This window comes from Sebastes fasciatus, chromosome 14 (genome assembly GCF_043250625.1).
Source record: "Sebastes fasciatus isolate fSebFas1 chromosome 14, fSebFas1.pri, whole genome shotgun sequence".
NCBI classification, from domain to species: Eukaryota; Metazoa; Chordata; class Actinopteri; order Perciformes; family Sebastidae; genus Sebastes; species Sebastes fasciatus.
The window spans coordinates 26,304,329-26,318,771 of NC_133808.1; the positions used below are offsets into that span (position 1 = coordinate 26,304,329).

Here is a 14,443-nt window from a genome sequence, read left to right on the forward strand (position 1 = left end):
TCTTTTTAATTTAATTTGGTTTATTTGTTTGTTTGTTTTTCTGCAGTGAGACCGAAGCATTTACCCTCATAGACAGAGACGTGTACAGACACTGTAATGAAAAGAAATAAAGAGTATGAGAACTGTTCGCTGGACGTTAATGAGTCGCTGGTTGCTGTTTTGAAAGCAGTTGGTAAAGAAGCTCCTTCTTTAGTTGCTCGGCTCTTTATAAGCTCCGTCACTGTAAACAAAGTGCAGCAGCCAACACGGAGCTTCAACTGTAAAGCTGCAGCTCATTTATCAAGTTAAGCAACTATGTGCTCCAAGATGCTACAATATGAAACCAGTAATAAACAGTTCAGACGGGCATGAGGACGTTATATAAGCAGCAATTACTTTACACTTTCCATGAGTTCAAGGCTGTGCACTAATTAACTCATTAATCAGGACCAATTAAAAAGGAAACCGACCAACACTGTGACCTCCGTTACCATAACCGCAAAGTTAATCACCGATAAAAACTCAACCTGTATTCTTTTATGCACAAAGAGAAGAAAAGACAGAAGGTGTAGAAGAAGAAGAAGAGGTCACTGAAAGAAACAGTGTCATTGTTTATTAGCAGCTTTACAGGCTTTTTCCTCCGTCATAATTAGAAGAGTAACAGCAGCAGCAGCGGTAATTATAATAATAAAGTCAATATTTATTAGAACAGAAGAGACGTGAAGCCAAAGAGGAGCTAAGGGGAAGTTGTTTGAGCAACTAAACTCAATGTAGACGACTGTTCCAGAAGCAAAACACAAAAACAAAAACACAAACCAACAGGGAGGCACATGACTGGGCAGCAGAGACCAATATAACTAAAACATACATGATTAGCACATTCCACTGATGTAAAATGGCAAAGTAGAAACAAGGCAGTGTGAGGGTGAGAGCATTCAACACCGCTCTAAACACAAAAGCTGCTCGAGGGCTGAGAGAAGAACTGTAGGTACATATAAATACACCCAGTTCAGTCAACATGTCTGCATGATGCTGCACACACACACATTTAAACAAACATATAGATACATGATAAAACATTGTTTATATGTAGATGGGTGTGCATGTGAGGAAGTAGCTGTCTTCAGTGGACTTGGATAGAAAAGAGAGTTTCCTCCCCTGAGAGTGAACCGAATGTGCTCGATCCAAATTACAGCGTGCCAAAGCAGTGTGTCATCATAAGCCCCAATTATTCAACATTAATTACATGCTGCTCTCAGGAGTGCGTAGAAAAGTTTCCATGAGTGAACATCCACAACCATCGACAGCCAGGAATGACAAACTTTGTCATTCTACTACGGCTTACACTTCGCATTAAAGGGACAGTTCACCACTTTCAACCAATTTTAGAAATATAATTTTTTAATGAATTGGGTGAACCAAGCATTTACAGTTTGCAAACCTGGCAACCCCACCACGAGGACAGCACTTAAGAGACGCTACATGCAGTCACTGTAGCAGTCACTACAATGTCTCTTTTTAAGAAATAAACAAGTCGGTGGATGATGAACCCTGGTGGTTTCAAATACTCAATGAACTCTAGCGATGTGCTCTGGTGAAATGTCCACTTTGTGTACAAGATACCTCATAATGTAACCCACATTGTTATAAAACTTCCTGATGAAATTCATAATTTTTGACATAGAAGTTTCGCAGTTGTGGCCCCATTACTGGTAAAGAACAGGAACATCAACAACATGTTCTACTAAATATCTTTGAGTCGTAGGGGGTGTGTGAAGGGTCTTCAGGGGGCTTGTTTTACCCCCTCTGATTAAGCTTTATGTATCTATAGAAAATAGCAAAAAGAACATAATTACTGGCCGAGATACACGCGATCATCGTTTAGCTGTTGCTTCAGGACCATGGACAGCGCTGTTTGTTGTGTGTAGGTGCGTCAGCTAGTTCGGTTTCTTTGTCTGCCTCGCTTTTCATGGTTGTAAATAGAACTTTCAGCCCTTATGCTATTTTCTCCACATTGTCTTGATCCACAGACAGAAAGGAAATGATGAGAGAGAGAGATAGAGAGCTCCTGACTATGCATAATGGAATTGACACACAGGAGTTTCATTTTAGAAGCATGTTGCATCATTCAAAAATTATATATACCTAAAAAAAACAACTGCAGGATTGCAGGCCAGGCGCGAGGCCCTGTGTGGCCGCTCACAGGGCCAGCATACTGCTGTATGTCAAACATCAACAATACTTCTTCTGTGTTGTTTCCAGGAATTCTTTTAACGATTTGAAAAGTTTATAAATGTCCCAATTACACAAGAATTATACATGGAGGGTTTTTGAAGGCTGATTTTTTTCAAATTCTGATTTCTCCAGCAAAAATCTGATAAAATTTTAATAAAGTAAGAGGGATTTATTATGATTTTATTATGTCTCTCCGTCCTGGGAGTGTGGAGAAGGTTTGGAAACAGCATTTGCAGTAAATCGTTTTTAGGGGCAAATCAAAAACTTTCATGATGGGGTAGAAAATCCTGGTTACGACACGTCTTCGAGTAGCTCATAAAAAAAAGAAATAAATCAAGTACGATATTATCTTTTCACCCGCATAACTTCAGGTAACATATGCTTGTGTAAAACATTTACATCTATCTAACTAATTCCACAATTTGTTAAAATAATAATTTCATTCTTTGTGCTTCATGCATGTTTTAAAAAAAACAAATTCTGTTTTATCATACTAAACATTGTTTTGCCTGGATAACGGTAAAAATAACAATATAATGGGACTTTTTCTTTTTCACTGAGACGCCACACTGAACAAATCTACTGTCCTTCTTCCAACATGTTTAGATACAGTGTATTATACAACATGTTAGCTATTGTATTTGCTATAAAACCACCTCAGAGCCTGCAGTCATGTCTTTATCTCTGTTCTGTAACCTGCCTGTTACTCCATTGGCCCCCTCCCCACTCTTATTTTGGCATTGTCCTTCCACATCTTGACCTTTTGCCCTGCTGTCTCACATCTGGCCAGCAGAGCCTGATAATGGCTCTGCCCTTTTGTTTGCATCTGTTTCATTCTGTTCCGTCTGGTCATGCGAGAGAGGAGAGGGCTGATGATTTGAACGCCTGCCTGCCTGCCTGCTGCTGCAGCTCTAGTTTTTTTGTTCAGGCCGCTTTGTGCTTCGCTCCGCAGCTCAGAGACACACAAAAAGACGAAATCTCCCCTATCTCATGCAATTGAGCACAAATGGATGAGCAAAGCACTGGCTATTTTCCACTTGGGACTCTCTATCTCGCTTTCTGTCCAGATCCCTTCCTCATCGAGCGAGGAATTAGAGGTTATTTTTGCTCAGGGCGACTGCCTCATCAAGGCGGCCGCGAAACCAGCGTCTGAGGACTTTCCGCTGTTATATAAGACTTGTTACACCCGCCCTACTTCTCAGAGTAAAATGTGAGCTCAGATTAGTAAAGCCTAAGCTGTGTCCCGAGCCTGTCGGAGGGCTTTAGCGCTAATGGAAATGGACTCCAGAGCAACAGAAAGCAGAATTTCCTCAGCCATATTTGATCTATTTAACCTTTCCTGTCTGTCTTTCGTTTCTATGGCATTAGGTCTGTTCATCATATCTGGTAGGAGGTCTAGTGAGGGCGATGTCAATGGCGTGTCTTGCTCATTACCGTTAAACACAAAGTACTTTTCTATCAAAGTACATGCAGATTGGATTGTCCTTGGAATAAGGACAAACTCCACAAAAACCTTTTAAAGAGTAACTTAACAGCAGGCTATAAACTAAACTGGTGTGCTCTGTTGCACCTGTAACCCGTCATGGTGTCACTCCCAGGGCGTCAAAAACTGACGCTTGGGCAGTGACCTGCAGCATCTTGATACCCACGCACCCTTTAGCGTCTGAATGAGACGCACCGGGCTTTCAACTAATTCCAATGTAAACCCATCTGCGTCATTATTAGACGCTCAGAGTCATGGACGTAGTATTTAGAGCGAGAACTCCACTTATTGACACAAACCACTTGAATAGAAAATCCAAAGAAGACAACGTCACAGAATTTGACTGACAGGTGATCTACAGAGCAAATAAAAACAGATTTGTCGTGTTTGTCTTCATTTGGGATTATTTGTTTCTGAATAACTTCACTAGAGGCAGCACTTGTGTTAAAACTGAAGAGATGTGGATTTGGTTTGTGAGTGAGTCACAGAGGAATCCAGGGAAGAAACGGAGCCTATAATCTTTTAAGTAAATCTCATCCGACACAGCTGTCCGTCCAAAGAAAGACGACAAAACCTGTGAGTATTTGATGCCTTGGTGTTTGTCTTCTGTCTGTCATACACCCGCTAAGCCAACCAAAAGGGAGAAAAGAGAGAAGAAGGCAGTGATGGATAGATGGTGGGGTTTTAGTCTTCAAAGTAAAAAAGAGGAAAGACATTAACCGGCTGACTGACATCAAAAGCTTAGAGAGGGAGAAAATTAACCCAAAATTCAGAAGAATCAATATGACTAGGTTATATCGGTGCCTCTAAAGAGCGGAGGTGGGACTGGAACAGGAACGGAGCTCGGAGCTGGCAAACTGGGGGACTCGGCAAGCTTCCACCGAGCTCAGACCGGTACACTCTGTTCCCATAGGTCCTCTTTTTGTCACCGTTGCCTCTAGAGACCAAAGGACCAAAGGCTAAGAGAGGCTTTACCATGAGAGGCATTGACTACCGAGCAACTGAATTACAAAAGCTCTGTCCTGAGTGGAAAGAGGGGGGAAAGAGTGGAGGTTGCTTCATGCCAAAAGCAAACTGTTTGAATGTTCAGCTCAGTTCATCTTAATTGCCCCTCGAGGGGGAAATTTGGCTTACAGGAAAACACAAACGCAACATACAAGAGGACATGGGACATTAATCACAACAGTTACAGCAAATAACCAAGTAAAAAAAGATGCATCTGTCTGTTAAAAGTGCCAAGGCATTGTGATGGTAGCCATGGTAATGTCCTGCTGAGCAGTGCAGTCAAGTCAAGGTTCAGAGCAAATTAAGCACATTTATTGGAACAAAGGAACATTGAAACCTATTGCTTTTTTACCCTGGGGGACCTGTATCTCCGCAAAGAGGGGAGAAGAACGCAAAAGTGGGTGGTCAGAGCTGGCTGAGATCGACCATGCCGTACGCAAAACTTGTCTGTCATAAATATCTGTTAATGAAAGCTGCTGCCAATTATTTTGCTTTAAGATTCCCATACCAAGAAATCAACCAGAAGGTTAAAATGAACTCAATAAAGGATTTATCGTGTGACGAGGTTTGCACATCAAACAGATACACTTATATGTCCATCTCATTTCCAGTAATCTGATGGCACAAACAGTAAATGGGATTTCAGAATTACGACTAAGAATAATTAAGAATGTGTTAATCCTTTTTAAAGGATTAAGAATAAACTCATCAACACATCTAGATTACTGCTGGAGAAATCAACGGAATTTCACGGAAATTCATCCATTAGTTGTTGAGATATTTCAGTCTGGACCAAAGTGGTGGACCGACAGGCCAACGCTGCCATCCCTGGAGCCGCGCTGCTATGTTGGCTAAACACAGGACGGTCTCCAGAGCTTCCTCAAAGATGTAGCTACTGCCGAGGCGAGACAGCTCTAGACTGATCCAACAAGATGCTACATGTACTCCTTACAAATGCTGCTGAAATGTTAAAAATACAAGTTCTGGCTTGTTTTGTGGTGCTGAACGGACAGTTCCTGTTAAGTAACTTTACATATATTTTTAATTTGCTGCTGCTCTTTGTCGCAGACTGGCCAATCATCGGCCAGCTCCGAATGTCCGACACTATCGGCTCTGCTCCATAGACTCTTGAGCAATCGTTTCAGATTTCTTCATTTTCAGGCTGGTTTTGTGGATTTTGAGCTAGTCATGGTTTAACATTGTGTAATAGTGATACTCATTACCTGGAGAGGTTGGAAGGAGTTATACGTTTCTAAAACGCATCATTAACTAGGAAACAGTGTTTCAAACAGGAAACACTAAACGAATGAAAACAAGGAATATAACAGAAAACCCCAAAACCTAGAAAGCAAAATCCTCTAGACAAAATCAGAGGCCACTAAAAACATAAACAAAAGATAGTCTAAAGTCTCGACAAAGTCTTAACAAAAAATCCAAGGCCCTTAGGGAACAGCGCCTGACCGAGACACTATCTTTATCTTTTGAACCTGTTTTTGCTGATGAATCAGTTTGATATCCTGAAATCGTGTAGTGTAGACCTTTTTGTCTGCTTCTCGCTGAAATCGCTTTTTTGTTTTCCCAAAAATGAGATATTATTCATGCAGTTAGTGACGGTGTGGGCTCCATGTTACTGTGACTCTGACAGCTTGACGGAGTGGGGCGGTGCTTAGTGAAGGGTCAATTGAGGTGTTTTTTGTTGCAATAGTACCACTAAGATTAAAGGAGGTGTTGGGGGACAAAATCTAAAGTCTTTGTTCTGTGCAAAAATATATACCAAAGTTGATCCGAAGATAATATGAGGCTTAACGACGTGGGTATCTTCCAAAGTTATAGTCTCTCTAGTACAAAATCATTTTCCCCCCAGATAGTGTTTCCTTGTTGAGCAGCAGGGGAGGATTAGTGACAGTTGGAGTCATTGGAAGCATGTTAGGAAGAGATATGTTAATGTCCAGTATGAACATAGGGAGGATTACAGTAAGCAAACACTGTTCCAATGTTTACATGGACACCTGACTACTGTTTTAAGACAGACTAGATTGTGTTTTATGATGACGAACCCTGACTACGTCACTCTCCCCCTCTATGGTAGCTGTGTGGCATCTTTCTAAATCTTTTAATAAGTACTGTACTTGTTGCTGTTGGCGACAGTGTTGGCACCTTTTGACTGGTTTTCATAGTGCAGAGCAAAATGGAACAAAAGTGATTTTAAACCAACGCACTTGAGGGTTTTGGAGGAAATATATTTATCTGACCTTCCAGCACAATGAATAAAGAACAACCACCATTTCTATTTGCAAGTTCCCTGTTTACAATTCATGTTTGCCAATTAGATAAAGTTTCTCTCTAAAGGAGGTTACTCAACTTTTCACACTGCAGTAAATTTAACTCAACTGATTGAGATTATTTCTGCCTCCAAAGCAGCTCAGCCAAAGACAAATGTTGACATTTGCCAATAACAAATAGAGTCTAAACCTGCTGTATGCTGACCGGAGTCACAGTCTAACAAACTACTGTGTGCTTTCACCTTAAAATGATCAATTGTATTTCAAAGTGTCATTGATTTCTTCAGGGAAAATAAATGAATATCTCCAAAGAAATCACCAAAATATACAGCAACCATCTGCTAAAGGGAGCCAATCACAATAATTATCTGTGTTTTAAATGATAGATATCAAAGAGAAGCCCTCAGCTGTACATCTTCAACTATCCTGGGTGCAAATTCCAGTCAAGTGAAACCCTAAATTATTCAAGCTTTTTAATCCAGTGAAAAGAGTGTCAGGAGGATTGTGTAAGGTGAGAAGGCACATCAGTCTGTCAAGTTTATTTTGACAGCTCATCCCCGGGGAACGCACGACAAAAACAAAGACGAGGACGGGGAGAAACAAACCAAAACTACGCAGCAGGAAATGGTATATTTGCCTTCTGTATTTTCATGTATAATAGATAGGAATCAAGCCCTTTGTCCACAGTCACCACACAGCCACACTGGTTAGGCTAATCCCAAATTTCCCAAGACACTTGAAATGTTTGTTTTAGGCAAATAGATTTGTAGAACAGAGCTGGATCTCTAAATCATCACTGGGCCACCTGGCAAGACTAACACACCAGCCAAAACATATCAGCATTTGGCTGGTAAGCTGAAAAGTGTTTGACATGCTCAGTATGCCCCCCTCATATCAGAGATGTGACTGTACTCCCTCACCGGGTAAAATAACAGTGAGTCAGAAGAGAATAATCCTGACAACAATGCTCATTATGTGTCGCAAAATGAGATTCAGAAAATGATAACAAATTCTGGAAGGATGGAAGGTTTCTGGGGTCGTTGTTTGACAAGATACATCTTTTTAATGTTGGACATTTTTTTAATTGTCCTCTGGCAAAAACAAACTAAGAGTCTGCAGCCATGCCAGCAGCTCTGTGAGGCTGTGCTTAAACACACTGGTGTATTAAATGCTAGGAATGGCAGCATGTTCACACTGACAATGCTAACATGCTGATGTTTAGCAGGTATAATGTTTACCACGGTCACAATCTTAGCTTGGCATGGTGGCATGCTGACATTTGCTGATTAGCATTAAACACAAAGGACAGCTGAGGCTGATGGGAATGTCATTAGTTCGGCAGGTATTTGGTCATAAACCAAAGTAATGGACAAATTAAATGTTTAACCTGGTGGTGCTAGATGAAAGGTCAGAGGATACATTTCATCCTGAGGGGAATGTGAATGTCTAAACCAAATTGTCTCCCAATCCATAGATATTGAGCAGAGGACTACCTCCGGTTCTGAGAAGTGAAGCCAATGCTGAAGTGTCTTAAACTTGCATTCTCTCTAATAGCCAGCAGGGGGCGACTCCTCTGGTTGCAAAAGAAGTCTGATTGTATAGAAGTCTATGAGAAAATGAGCCTACTTCTCACTTGATTTATTACCTCAGTAAACATTGTAAACATGAGTTTATGGTCTCAATCGCTAGTTTCAAGTCTTCTTCAATACAGCATGATGTTCATTTAGTAAATGATGGTCCCATTTAGTGTCAAATAGATCATAAAGCAGGGGATACTTTGGGGCGTGGCTACCTTTTGATTGACAGGTCTCTACCACAGCGTTTTCTGGTCTAGGAGTTGTTCATGTTTTCATCTCAGAACTCTTTCACAGTGTGTTTTCAGTTCATGAAAGTTAATTATAACCTTTTTAGTCATCTAAAAAAGTCTTATTCAGCATTTGGCACCCTCTTGTGTCATGTCTGGTTGTAAAAAACAACATGGTGACCGCCAAAATGCCAAACTCAAGGCTTAAAAAGGGCAGTCCACAAACCAATGGGTGACTTCATGGTGACTACGTCCACTTCTTATATACAGTCTATGTTCAAAAGTATTTTTTTTTTCAGTTTATACTTCCTGCTGCGAGAGGTCACTAATCCTTTACTGCTACATCAACGGAATTTGCAGTTGCCTTTACCTTAATTATCTTATTTGTACTATATTTTCACATATCGTCTCAAGAGTCTAATAGATGATGTCATTACTAAAATGACCACCTGTGATCTCAACTGTCATTTCATGCACGAGCGTCCCGGACCTCATTAATGACCCCATTAATAATCTAATCTGCAACCACAAACTAATCTGGGACCTCATTAATAACTATTCACAGCCTCATCTCTGGATTTCCCCTATAATCTTCTTTTTGACATAAATAATAACCTCTCTGATATTATCGTCATGCCCTCTCACCCCGAGACAATGCTGTGTTTGCTCTCCGAGTCAGTAAACGAATGTGAAACGGCGCGGCCGCGCAGCAACATGAGAGAATAACTGCAGCGTGTGTTTGTGTTTGGCGTCGCCGTGGCTAATGACTTCTTTTGTCTTCTCATTAAAGAGCTGGGTAGGCGAGTAATAAGCACCGGGGGTCGTTCTTTTGGAAGCGCTCTTCCTTCTGACTAATTTACCGCCACTCGTTTTCATGCAAATGAATTTGCTACTTAGGGCTTAAAGCTCCTTATGTGAGCAGCGGCTCGTGACATTTCCAGAGACACAAAGGGAAGCTCAGGGAGGCAGAAGAGCGAGGATCAGCTGAAAATGGGCAACAATGAAGGACAGTGGAAGGTGTGTGTGTGTGTGTGACAGACAGATACACAGAGAAAATGAGGGCGAGCAGAGAGGAAACAGTCAGCTTCCTGAAGCTGACTGAGAGAAGCATTATTCAGCAGTCACCTGAACCACCAGGAGAGTGACAGCAGTGTTCAGATACAGAGGAGAGAAGAGCTGCAGGTTAAAAGTTATTGTTCCCGACTGTTAATTCATACTTTAAAGATTTATTAGCCACGCTAGTGTCACGGTATTAGGGATGGCAATGTCAATCTGTCGGTCGGTCCACTCCTTTGGTTCAGACTGAAATATCTCAACAACTATTGGATGGACTGCCATGAAATGTTTGTACACACATGAATACAACTTTTCCTCTAGCGTTGACATTTTTGATTGAGAGAAATATCTTGACAGCTGTTGGATGGATTGCCCTGGAATTTGGTGCAGATATTCAAGTTGGTAAAAGTTTTCACTCAGTTACTTGATCGATTGGCTCCAAACATTGTACAGATATCATACTGACCATTAGCAACATCATGAGGTTGACTCTCACTTTGTGATATTATCGTTGTCGTGCCGTCTCACCCTGAAACAATGCTGTGTTTGATTCAGTAAATGAATGTCAAACATGAGAAAATAACTGCAGCGTGTGTTTGTGTTTGGCGCTGCTGTGGCATTGTTATTGCCATTTGTTGCCTCAATACAACAAATGGTAAATCCCAGTTAGGACCTGAATTGTGGTGTAAAACAATGACCCTGGTAAATGTTCGTGCTATCTACTTATACATTAGACTCAGGTACATTATTTTAAGGTCGAAAGGTTTTTCAAAATTGGCTTCAGTATATCACTTCTATTCTCAAATATAAAACCTGTTTAACTGTAGTTACCCCTTAGGTAAAGACTAAACTTCCACTACTTTGTACCTCATAAATCAAAGGAATTACAGAGGATTTTAAAACCTGAACGTCTCATCTCACTGGGCGGTTATAAACCTTCTTATTTCTCTCGGCTGTACTCAGGTCTGTGTTGCAAAAGAGTTCTTTATCTCAGTGAGATTACCTGATTAAATAAAGGTTACATATAAAGGCCTTATGCTTTTTATTTATTATGCAACGTGTGCAGAACATGTTTATGTGGCACATTGTTGCCATGAGGCAACAAAACAAACATCTGGTGGCTGCTGGGACGGAGCCCTGCATTATTAACTAATAGAGGGGTCTGGTGTCCAAATGTAAACTCACAGGGTGCAGACATACACCCAACAGGCTGGGAAGTGGTGGGTTCGGTCCAACAGCAAGTTTTCTGCTCACTTTGCCTTTTCCTGCCATGACTGCTTCTTTCGTTTTATTTTACATACAGATATTTTTTGTATTAAAGTTTTATTGCAGCCACATTGTCCTGTGGCCCCTTTCATTCAGCCTGCACTGGTTTTGCCACTTTCTTTGTGCAGCACTCCAAACAACACCTGAACACCTCCATGCTGCTCTCCATCCGCCCACAGTCACACATGATACGACTGAGGTCACATCGCCACAATTAAAACAGCTGATCTAAACACTGGAAATGAGAGTGACCTGAAGCTTTAAAAGGATTTTCGTGTGATTTCTTTTCTTCATGCTGTCATTTTGAGCCTGCAGAGAGACTGAAGCCTTAAACATGCAGGCAGGTGCAGTTTATTTGGTCAGATAACAACTCAAAGACTTTGGGGGGAAAAAGAACTGTGTTCCTGTTGGACTCGAGTCAGCAACACACCACATGCCAACTCAATGAAGCCCAATATCAGTGTGACTCAAAGCTTACCGTAGAGAATTGTCACCATGGAGACCGGCATGACCAGGATGCCTAGGAGCATGTCAGCGACTGCCAGAGACATCAAGAAGTAGTTAGTGGCATTCTGCAGCTTCTTCTCCAGGGAGACCGCCAGGATCACCAGGATGTTGCCCATCACCGTGACGGCGATTACGACTAAAATCAGAAGCGCCGCCCAGTTCTTCTCCACCGCCATCTCTTGTTGAGGACACTGAGACCCGTAAATCCTGCCAACCTCCTCGCCGTAAACTCCTCCGACGTTACGATAAGACCAGTTCCCCAACTGAATGTCAACGCCATTACGGACCGCGTCACTCGCGTGACAACCCGAGTTTGTCACGTTATTGATTCGCAGAGTGCTTTCCTCAAATCCCCGTGGAGACCAGGTGTTGGCCTCCAGAGTGGTCACGGCTCTGACGGTGTTGGAGATCAACTCTGACACGTTGCCACCACGCAGGTTCATGGTGGCGGCTCAGGAACGCCGTCACAGCCAGAGACAGAAACGCCTCAAGACTGCTGCCTGGAAAATAGGTCAGAGTGGAGGAAGAAAGAGGGAAAGTCTTGTCATCATTTACTCACTCTCTATTTCCTCTCCCCAGGTGAACGCCATAAATATAACACTATTCATCACCCGGGTAATGAATTATATTTCAATATGTGCTGTCAGTTATTCACTCCATGATCTCAGAGGAAACTCTAAAGCCTTGAATCGTCTGTCAAAGGATCAACAGATGATGATCTTCCCCGTGCGGGGAAACAAAAATAGCAGACTGCTGAATTCAGCACAACAAAAAGAGCAGCTGTTCACTCTCAAAGGACAATGTTGAACGGATCAAAATTAAATCGCTTGGTTTTTAGTCCCACAGTACTGGAAAAAAAAACAAACAGAAAGAAGTGTTCCAGTTGGGCTCTGATCGAAATATTCCAAACAAAATGTTGGAGGAATTTTGTCTCACATGTTTTCAGTCATCTTTTTTTGGGGGAAAAACTCCTCTCATCTTCTGATTATAGAATCCATTTGAAGCTGCAGCGATGGGGGACACAGTTGCAGGTTTCTCATCCTTGAAGTCTGCGCTCATGATAAAAACATTAGGCCCATCTGAAGTCTCGGATCTTACAAATCTGAATTTCATCTCCCCCAAAGTCTCTGTTTCTTTTCAAACAGATGAAGCTTGACCTTCAATCTTTGGTTTTCATAATGCAAACAGCCAATCATGTACGGTGCAAAAGCACTAATCTGTGCATTTTCATCCTTAAAAGACTGAATTGACACATAACTTATATCAGTTTGACGCAGACCTGAAGAGGTATCCTTTGTCAAGGTGGGGTTACCCTACCCTACATACCTGCACAGACGTAATTACTGCGTGTGTGTGTTCATGAGTGTGTGTGGAAATCCTCGAGTGTCCTTGCCGCCTTGTCTCAACTCATCCCTGCACCTGTGATAGTGCGTCGGCAGCCGAGAGAGATTGATGATGAACATGATGATATTTGACGTGTGTGTGTTACCCAAAGACACCTCTCTAACTTTCTCCTCTCTTTGCTCTTCACACACTCAGCTTGGCGATAAGAAAGTCCTGACTCGCAGAAAAATTATTCCTCTTTTCCAAAAGCAGTGTCAGCTCTCCAGAGATCTTAAATATTTCTTTTGATTTGTCCTCCTCCTGCTTGCATAAGGGCTCAGTGGAAAGTGTCAGTCACTCTCCAAATCCTCCACAAACCAACGCAGGTCTGGTTCCGTATTCCTTTTAAAACCTTCATCTTTCCCTCTCAGGATATTTCCACATCTCTTTCCTAAAAGAAAACAAAATAAAGAAGAAGAAGAAGAAGAAGAAGGAGATCTCTTGTTCCTCATGTAAACCATCAGCACACAGAAGATGTTTCATGTGGATTTCAGGTTTCCGGAAAGAGTCGGTAAGTTGTTGAGTCGTCTTCAGTGATGATCAGGAGCTGAATGATTTTCTGCTTTCACTCTCCTCACGCTGCTTCTCACATTCAGCCCTTCTCTCTCTCTCTCTCTCTCTCTGCAGCTCTCTCACTCTGCTCTCTCTCTCTCTCTCTCTTTACCCAGGGTTTCTCTCCCTCGTACCGTATTGGCTCTGTCTCTCTATCTTAAGCGTCTCTCGTTCTCTCTCACATTCATTGCATCCCTTTCTCTCTTTTGCTGAATCTGTAAGTCCTGTTCTCTCTGGTTTTTCTCACTCCTTAAGTCAGCTGCACTCTCTGAACCTCCCTGAATCTCTCTCTCTGCCTCTCTAGTCAAGTTTCCATCCACATGTAGGGCACATTTTAACAGAATTTCAAACAAAAAATTCTGCAAAAAGAAAAAGGCTCCATCATCTCTCATCACTGTCGCCTCATTAGTCAAAATCCACCCACATGTAACTCAAATTTTGACTGAATTTCCTGAAAAGGAAAATGCAAATGTGATTTTTGAGGGACACACTCAAGATTGTAGGCTGTAAATACTGATTTTATATTAGATGGAATGCATATTTGCTTTACATTCATCAGCTGGACACAAACACCACTCCAAATGACTGATCATGTTACTCTGTGACAGCTGGATGTGGAAATAAGGAACTGTTTTATAACCGTATCAACTTTAAAGGTGATGATATGTCAGTGTGTGTGTGTTTACAGCTTGTTCCTGCTGCCCTCAAGTGGCCAAAAAATCAGTTAATGCCGCTTTAATATAATATTCACATGCCATAGTGGCCCTTTTAGGGACTGTACAACTGAAACATACTTTGAAAACAGTTTAGGTGCCATGACAGCAAAGCCTTAGGAACTGCTAGAAGAGCTTTATCTGGCAACCTAACGCTAAATCCACACTATTACGTTTT

At 41.7% G+C, this 14,443-nt stretch overlaps 1 protein-coding gene across 1 annotated transcript in view; it reads right to left on the reverse strand.

Annotated features, from left to right (window-relative positions):
* Positions 1-13,732, reverse strand: part of htr2aa (5-hydroxytryptamine (serotonin) receptor 2A, genome duplicate a) — a 53,900-nt gene extending 40,168 nt beyond the window's left edge. Inside the window, exon 1 of the mRNA XM_074657531.1 lies at positions 11,589-13,732. Coding sequence (XP_074513632.1) covers positions 11,589-12,060 — 472 coding nt within the window. The 5' untranslated portion in view covers positions 12,061-13,732. The remainder of the gene's footprint in view (positions 1-11,588) is intronic.
* Positions 13,733-14,443: the final 711 nt, after the last annotated feature.